Below are 9,680 nucleotides of genomic sequence, written 5' to 3' on the forward strand. Positions count from 1 at the left end.
GCAGGACCAGTAAACAATATAGTGTGTATAATAAATTCTGCCTTAGCAATTCCTTAACATTGTACAATATTCCAATAGACTTTGCCCACTTTGGTTTAATATACGTTGTGTGACTTCCAACCTAATTTATGATCAGTAATAACTCTCAAAAATGTAATTTCAAACAGTTGCTATATTATTTACCAATAGGCAGGATTCCAATTTTGTTTTACATTTTCCAAAGTTAGTTTTATCTAAATTTTATGATAATTTACTTCTATTGAAGCATTTCTTTAAAAATGCCAGGACCAAAAAAATATTGCATCATCAGCAAACAAAAACACTTTCCATCACTCTGGAAACTTTACTAATTTCATTAATATACAAAAGAAAATTAAAAGAAAGACAAGACCCTGGGGGACCCCACAAGTAACTCTCAACTATTCTAATGTATAGATACTTAAACATCTTGTACGCTATCATACAGGTAACTTCAGATCCAAGTATCTGATACCAAAGCTCTCCAGCTTCTCCAATAATAAATCACAGTCAACAATATCAAATGATTTTTAAAGATCAATATGGTTTTTCAAAAAAAAAAATTCTATTAATGCCAATTTGCCAATAATGCGTGTTTTTTCTGAAGGCACATTGATTTTCACATAATTACTAATGAAGTCATTTTAGTCTAGCAGCAAATAATTTTTTCAGAATTTTAGAAAATTGTATAAGAAGAGAAGCAGGTTTGTAGCTGGAGAATACAGTACAACTTATATTTGTCCTCATTTTTTTGGTATCATCTTGCCAATTTTCATTTTTTCCAGTTTGCAAGGATATATTGTATATTCATCTATCAGGTTTTATAATGCAATCTGTTTTAGTTTTACCTAAACTAACTAATCAAATCAGTTACAGCCAGTATATCTTTTATTACCATTTAAAACTATATTAAGAATTCCATCCTAATTGGTTTCTTTTAGAAACATGGAATGTTGATTTCTGTCAATAATATTAGTTTTGTTTACATCACTGTGCTGCATCATTTTCTTTGCCAACCTAGGTCCCACACTAATAAAAAAAAAATCATTAAATGCTTCTGTGGTTGCCTTCATATCCTTACTGATGTTACCTCCCTCCATGGTGAAGTAATTTGGGTACTCTTTGTGTCTTCCTCTATAAACGTTCACTCAACATTTTCCGTGTACTTTTAACATTATATCATTTTTTAAAAATAATATATTGCAATACTTTGTACTTTGCCAGTTTGTTTTTATATTTATTGTAAATATTTGTAACCTGCATGAAGTGCTGTCCTATGTGCGTTAAAAGACCTTTCAATAAGTGAATGAGTCACTGCAGGTGAGATGTTGATGGTACTATACAGTTGTATCTAGTGTGGTGGGGTATAAGACGTGACACTGAGTCTGTGCAGGGAGTGGTACGGTGGATTTTGATGAATTCCTGGTGATGATGGTGAGGTGCATGAAGGATGACAGCAAAGGAAAATCAGAGGAGGAGCTGGCAGAGCTGTTTCGGATGTTTGACAAGTGAGTTATTGTTTCACTGGCACAATATCATATCAAATAACTAATCAGATTGCTCTTTGTGGTTTGGCTCCAGTAAAGTGTGCTCCCTTGTGCACCTACGTATGTATACTGACAAGCTGCCAAGTAGCTCTGCAGAGTACAGGATGTAGTTTGCTCTATAATCCTTTTTGACAGTACAGAATATTTCAAACACCCACTCCATGTAAGCCAGACACCTCGTTTGAGCATCAAACAACAAACATGCCATACTTCTTTTTTTCTCACCCTGACAGTTCCCAAACACTTAAATTCAGGATATGATCAGTCATATGTCACACACCACCTCCTCCACTGCCATCTGTAGAGCTTAATTTAGGCTTGTTATATACAAATAACATTTTACTTTTTTAATTGCTCAGGAACGCAGATGGTTACATTGACCTGGATGAACTGAAAATGATGCTGGAATCTACGGGAGAGACAATTACTGAGGACGACATCGAGGAGCTGATGAAAGACGGGGATAAGAACAATGACGGCAAAATTGACTATGACGGTGAGGCGTTTATTTAATTGATGAAAGAAATATTTAGAAATGGTTATGTACAGCAAATGAGCTGACACTCATTTTCTATAATCCATCATTCATCATCAGTGTCTCAAAAATAACACACCCACTGAGACGTTTGCTCGATAAGGGCATATTGCAGCTTCACTGTAGTTTGTTTTGGGCTCAGTAGCTATTTGTTAAATGTGTCCTTCTTAATTTTACAGAGTTTTTGGAGTTCATGAAAGGAGTAGAATAATTCTGAACCAGAGAAGGTCCACGGTGTTACTCGGATGCTGTCGATAGATCCTCGGAACGACTTTGCAAGATTTAGTCAAATATTATATTTGAAGGTTTCTGTATTTTTCTACCATCTCTTGCAATGTTGTAAATACATTGTAACTACTTTTGGTGCCCATGTATACTACATTTGTGTAAATGTATCCAAATTACTGATATTTTCTATAGATATTTCTATATAATATACAGTTTTGGCCACTTGAAAGATCAACTTTTATTTGTTCCCAGCCAAATTTTATCTATAAAGTGTCACACCCAGTTTACAAATCTTCTTATTGAGATGCTAGTATTGTTTAATACATCTGGGTATAAAATCTATGTGTGCACAAAGCCAAAGATATTTATGAGTAACACTGTTTTACATCAGGCTCTGGTAGGCTAATCATACTTTTAGAGCAATGTATGTACAGTATATACAGTATACAGTACTGTGCATGTTATGATGCGCACATTGTATACAATGTTTTGTGTTTAAGAGACCCTCGGGACTTTTTATTCCCCTCTCATATCTCCAGAATATTTGCATATTTCTACATGGAAAATCCACTGGGGGTGTGCAGTCATGTAATAAATACATTTGTCAACGCAGTCATTTTGTCAGAGTTTCATTCTGTTTGAATGATGTAATTTCAATTTTACAAATTTACTTGAAGATGAATCCTGTACAAGTGCTGGACTTTATTATACAATCCTTGGCACAGCTCTTGTGTTGATTTACTAGTTTTTCTATTAGTATTTGTGGAAACAGTGGAGAGAGTCACATCCGTGTTTTAAAAGACTTTTTTCTTTATAACACTGACACTGAATCAGAAGTTGAGGGTCAAACAAGAGTTATTTTATTGTCTCACTCCAGATTTTACAGGATGATCACATGCCCGCCTCACTGCCCTGCCTTGCTGTTCACACAGCAAATAAACAAGCAGCAGCGACCTGAAGTGTTACTGTTCTCACATCAAAACAAGATAAGTTGTGTGAACCGGAGCGTTCTGCTTGAAATGTTATTTATCTGTGTAATTTTTCTATCGTGGCTCTTTTCTGCAGCATGTGAACTATTCACATGGCTGCCATGTAAGTATCTAGTTACACAGTCCATTGAGACAGGAGCTATTTTTATCTAATCATGTTACTGCCCATGTTAGGGGATTGACCGAGACCAGTTGACAATCAGATGCCTTTGTCCATATAAAGAATCCTATTCAACTACAAAGACAGAAGTTTATAGTGCACGGTTCCATTGTTAAAACTGCTTTAATTCTGACATATTTCTTAATTCATTGAAATATCTGGATGACTAGAATAGAACAAGTAGTTTCAACCATAAAGAATTTCATTCTATAATAAATATGTATTTTTTCCCCTGTTTATAATCTTTGATTTTAGTGCCACATTCAGAGAAGTTCCTTACCAAAACAACGCAAAAATACATTCCCATATCAAGATTTCTTCTGTTAGTTATGTAAAATATAACTCCCAGGTGAACAGGCAGTAGGTTTATCAGCAGAGGAATTATGCAGTTAGCACTTTGACCACTTGATGTCAGCAAGAAAACATAATCTTATCTGTTTGTTTGGATCAGCTACAGAAACCAGGGGATGATATTTCACAGCACAGCTACTCTCTTTCCAGAGATGGATAACTTAAACTATCCAGTCAAAATGAAAAGGGGAGATGGAATATGATGTGTGCATGTTCCAAATGGTTAAAGTAACATAATCACAAATACACAATTAGTTTTTTATGGTTTAAAAAAAAAAGCCCCATTCTGATTTCCAGACTTAATATAATTGATTTCAAACTGAATACTTAAAATGATTTTGAATCATGAAATATATAGTTTATATAGTTTTACTATGTGGCTCTGTTAAGTGTGAGCAGGTGACGTCAATGGCCTGACTGATGATAATGTCCAAGGTAAAGCCCCCCCCTCCACCCCCGTCACCATGGTCTGTGCTACTCACGCGGTTTTAAACCCCAATCAGCAGTGAAGTACAGCTGCTCTTCCAGACCAGTCTCAACTGTGTGACAAATATAACACACTACATCAGCTGCACTCTGCACATTTAGTTCCAGTCCAGCTGCGCTGACCAACACCAAGTGATGACATGAGGTGAAAAAATGTCGTGTGAAAACTTGACGTGCTTGTTTTTAATTGTGCAGGTTAGACTGCTCTGCTGGCTGAGTTCTTTATAAGCTCTATGCTGCTGTCTGCAGAGTGGAGCTGTATGAGTAGTGCTCTCCCCACCATCAATGGGAGGCTGGACAGCAGCAGAATAGTGTGTAAATGAATCCGGGGTGTGGTGCACTGGCAGCAAGTTGGGTGGAGAAGTGATGCAGTTACGTAAGACAGGCCTGATGACTCATGCCCGGTGTTATTAACACACACCACGCTTATGAACCACCTTTGCTAACATGGATTTCCGGAACACACAAGCCACCATAAGACTTGTTTCCTTATTGTGTTGCAACACTCGTGCCCCTTTGACACTTTCCTTTGAAAGTGAAGTGGTATGGTAAAACCATCCGTATGCATTTTTATAGGAACACTGGACCCAAACTGGAAATTCTATATTAAAACCAGTAGAATCACTATAAGCAAAAACTTAAAATACTATAAGAAACCTAATCATAACCACCATCATCATCATATCAATGCAGAGATATCTTTTAGGGACTGAAGGTTTTATAAAAGTATGTGAATCTGTTCTTTATTTTTAAAATTCTTCATAGACTGGCTCCTCCTCCTTTGACTCATTTTGTTAAACTCAAAGATAGTACACCCAGAATGACAAGGGCGGTTTCTAGAGGAGGCTGTAGTGTTCCATTTATACACAGTAAGATCAGGCAATCAGCCTTCTCAGTGAGAACAACAGCTTTCTGGAATGCTGTGCCTAAAACTAAACTATAGCTGAACTCTATCCAGACGTGTACTCATTAAGGATGTGATATCTCAACCTGTTTGTAATGTTCTTTTGGTTTTATTGATATATGTAATTGTTTTTATTATTTGTAATTTTTAACTAGTCAAGGACTATGGGTATAAATTAGCCGTCGAGCTACTGTAATCCTGGTATATTCTGTCAGTATTGTTGTTATTGGCATTGATTGATGTGCGTGGTCCCGTTTTTACATCAACTCTAATTCAGACTAATTCAGACTAAAACTGAGATGAGGAGGATCTGCATAGGCAGTAGGCAAGCTGTCAATATTATGTAAGATATGATAATCTTTTATTATCATTGTAACACGTACAACGAAATTTTAGAGTGACCTCCAGTCGGTACAGCAATAGAAAAAAAACATAACATATGAAATAAGACCATATAAAAAACTTAACTGCTAGAAAAACAAAATAAACAACAGACCTCTCACACACCCAGGCAGGTAACTGCTGTTGGGTAAAAACTATTCCTGAATGTGTGTGTGTGTGTGTGTGTGTGTGTGCTGGGTCATTCCCCTGGCCAAGATACCATAGTGTACCCACACAAGAACACACACTCCCTGCTTCGCTGTTTTATTGATTTATAAATCATACATTCAAACCATCCGAACATAAGAGTCATGATCCACCATGAAATTGTCCTTAAACAGCGTGATGCTTTCATAACCTTATTTTTTTTCTTTGTGATTTACAGATGTGCACTACAGAATTCCCAGAAGAACAAGGAATACCCAGGGCCCGGAAGGTGTGAACTACTCATACCATCTTTCTGCCACCCACACAGGCAGACCTCAGTTTTAGCCAGCAGGCTTTTGGGTTTAGAGGATTCCTGTTTTTCTTGCTTCTCTACATCACACGGCCTTGGAATGTGTCCAGTGCTGAATATTGCATTTGAATCTGGAAATTTCTCAATCATCATTCACAGTGGTGACAATTATATACGAATACATGCTCCAGAAATCTTTAAATTCATTGACAGCTATTATTCCTTTTTATTAATTTGTGCGATAATGATGTATTATGTTTAATGCTTTGTGCTATAAATATTCAGACTCTTAAGTGTAAGAAAATGATTTTATGCGTCCATCTAAGAGCAATGTTCACCTCTCCAAAAACAGAAAGGAACTGTATATTTATTATAAATGATCACACTGTAAATAAATACAGAAGCTTAGATGACTGTATTTTTGGAGAGCAAATGGCAAGTTGTTTTTGTTGCCATAAATACACAATGAGGAAGTGGAATGCTTTAGACAAAGAGAGAGTGGAAGGACTGCAAATCCAACTCGAACAGACAGAATATTGTATCACAATGCTCCATCCCACTTATGATGCTGAGAACACTGAAGTACTGTTTCCGCGCTGCTTGGCCATAATGGGCCATAGAACAGCAAGACTACAAGACACAGAATTCACAAATTCCACAATAATTATTCATTGATTCAAATGAACAACAGCGATTGTTTTGTTTTAATGTACCATTGGGGGGGATTTATCTATTTTTACCACTTTCAAAAAGGAAATTTGTCTTTAAAATTTAGGGAGAAATAGGAACTGTGGAGAATCGTGGAACTCACCTACAGTATAAATCTGTAAGTGTAGTGGTAGGAGTAAGATAAACCCTTAGTTTTAGACATTTGAAATTCCCACTTGGCCTTTTGACTGTTAATTGAGTTTAAGTCTCAGACACTTGGAGATTCCTGTCTTCTGTGCTATGACATCTTTATTTTGGGCCCTGAAGTTTGTCCAAGGCACAGACATGCTCTTTGGCTCACTCATCAATTCTGTACTGTAAGCAACATATGGCCTTGTGTGAATGGCATGCCAGACAGCAAGGCAGGTCCCAGCATGGCCTCCTCTGGAGTTCCCAAGCAAGAACACATGACAGACAGATGACCTTTATTTTATGTTGGGTCTAGCAGGACGTGAGGAATGTTCCCTTCCTTTCACTTTGCCACAGATGAAACTGCAGACATCTTCTGCTTGGTAAACACAGACCATGGTACATCACGGGATGCTGAAATTGGCCGTGAAGTAAGAGACTTCTGGCCTTGCTTGGCCACTACTATTCCATGTGGCTTTGCTTTACATATCACCCAGTATTCTCTTAGCCAAAGCACACTCTTTTCTTCCTGCTCAGAGAACATACATGGCTCCATTATCTACACTGGATTTCTGAATCGGGTTGCGGGGGGAGGGTACCTTTTTGCTGTAAGGCGACAGCACTAACACCGCGCTGCTGTGCCGCCCTACATGTCTCAGAAAAGATTTATGTTTCACAAGCCTTAGTTAGTGGGGCTGTGAGGGCTTTTTGGAAAAGATACTATATCGGTAGTAGTTGGTTTCTGGACAGATAAGACTGTTACATGGCCGGAAATCCTGTATGACTTGAAGGATGTCAGCTATCTGAATCTTCACTAGTGACAGCACTGCAAATAAGATTACTAAAGCACATGATTCATTATAATTAGTTACTGTATGTTGTTAAATTTTACACTATTGTGACAAACTGCACAGTTGAGCCTTGTTCTGATTCTAAATGTGTCCTTCCTCTCTTTGCCTATGAGAGTCGATCTAACTTTGGATCTGAGCTTATTCGTTACAAATATGGAGAAGTAGGAAGGCATGAGTCAAGGGTTCTGAGAATCAAACAGCAATCCCAGACAACAGAGGATGAACTCACTGGCATTACAATACATTACCATTCCAATACAGTTAGACATAAAACCAAGAAACTACGTTTAAATGGTATTCCGATGTTTCAGTGCAACTGCTGGCTTGGAAGAACTTTAAATTTTCACATTCATCTTTATTGCTGGTAACAAGCATAAAATGTATTCCTACATGTGTCATACAGCTCTGTCTATATGCTGAAAATATGAAAAGAAGTGACCTTCCTCAAAAGTAAATACAGCATGGCTCGCAGCATCCATGATGTCATCCCTTCCTCAGCGACAGCATTTGACCAAATACTGAGATTAGGATTATTCTCCTTGGCCCTGAACATCTGCTTTGCGCAAACAGAGTGAAATCACTGGGAGTAAAAATCCCTGCAGTAAAGATGGCAGTTATTCAGATGAGACTGGCTTTTACAGCGGGATGTCCAAACATTTATCTGTAATAGAACGACAACAACCCTTTCAGAGATATCAGAACTATCATTTCATGAAAATACAAAACACTAATCAATGCTGCCGAGACAATAAGGTGAACTGGTCCTCATCTAATACCGACTGAGCCTCTATATTCAGCAAAAGCAAGCTGAATACATGAACAATTCAGGTATTGTGCATGCGAAGCAGAAGCAGCTGTGAAATGATTGCCATTCATTCAGTATGCTGAGTATGTTCTTATAACCGCAGCAGGTGCGAACCAGCTCTGACTGGCTTCTGCTCAGCCTGTACACCACACGGGCACATACACACACACAAATATGCAGTGAATTTGTGTGTGTACAAGCATGCTTGCAAACAGCCACATACCCCCTCCCTGAATTAGAATCCTGTCAGTCTTATGCACATCTGCTTCCCCAGTAACTACTGCTGAGTAAGCACCACATTAGTCTCTGCTTCCCTTCATGGGTGATCATTACAGGACAGAAATACTGTGGCAGCAAAAAAAAAAAAAACAAACAACTCACACATACATAGGCATCCATTGATCTTTATGTGTAAATCTATCATTTCATGAATTCTCTGTCTCGGCTCACAATAAGATCTTTTCTTAATTTCTATAATTTTTTTCTATTTTGAACAGGCCTGAGTTTCATACCACAAAAGAAACAGGGTGTTAAGACCCCACACCTTGCCTTTGATGCTGACAGCAGTGGCAAAGTGATTTATAATGACATAATAGAAAAGGCTATGCTTAACCCTCAGGTGAGCACAGCATGGAACAGCTGCTGTCAGAACGTACTGAGGAGCAGCAACATGAACATTCATGTTATATGAAGGTGAGCATTTGAAGTCGCTGCTATGAAACTGCAATGGAAACTGGTATTTGAAGGTGTGTAAATTTAAATAACCATTTTTGTACAGCACTGCTGATATCCTATACAGTAGATATACAGTTACAGTTAAAGCTAAGGCCTCTGATTACTGGTTCTCACTCCCATTGTCCCCAGGCACTACCCTTTGCCTCTGCCTTGTCATGAGTGTCTTTTCAGACCTAATCATGGGTTTGCCCTGCAGGTATGTGTGGCAAGCCAAGTTCAGTCATGATGGAAAACCAATCACTCAACAGCTTTTATTATCTCAGCTGTAGGTGGTGCTAGGAAAGTATCATCACATTATATTGCTGCTGTGAAAGTTGAAGTTCTTAGTTTTAGCTCGCTGCAGTCTTTTCAGTTACTGAGTTATTGGACCATGAACTGCAGCACACACACACTGCA

The 9,680-nt window shown here is 37.9% G+C and overlaps 1 protein-coding gene across 2 annotated transcripts in view; it reads left to right on the plus strand.

The window, feature by feature from the left end:
• tnnc1a (troponin C type 1a (slow)) overlaps nucleotides 1-2,934 on the plus strand; it is a 22,976-nt gene extending 20,042 nt beyond the window's left edge. For both annotated transcript variants that reach the window (XM_020610673.1, XM_020610674.1), the window contains exons 5-7: nucleotides 1,412-1,526; nucleotides 1,925-2,061; nucleotides 2,280-2,934. In XM_020610673.1, coding sequence (XP_020466329.1) covers nucleotides 1,412-1,526; nucleotides 1,925-2,061; nucleotides 2,280-2,311 — 284 coding nt within the window. In that variant the 3' untranslated portion in view covers nucleotides 2,312-2,934. The remainder of the gene's footprint in view (nucleotides 1-1,411; nucleotides 1,527-1,924; nucleotides 2,062-2,279) is intronic.
• The last annotated feature ends 6,746 nt before the right edge of the window (nucleotides 2,935-9,680 follow it).

Source organism: Monopterus albus, unplaced genomic scaffold (genome assembly GCF_001952655.1).
Source record: "Monopterus albus unplaced genomic scaffold, M_albus_1.0 scaffold106.1, whole genome shotgun sequence".
Taxonomy (NCBI): Eukaryota; Metazoa; Chordata; class Actinopteri; order Synbranchiformes; family Synbranchidae; genus Monopterus; species Monopterus albus.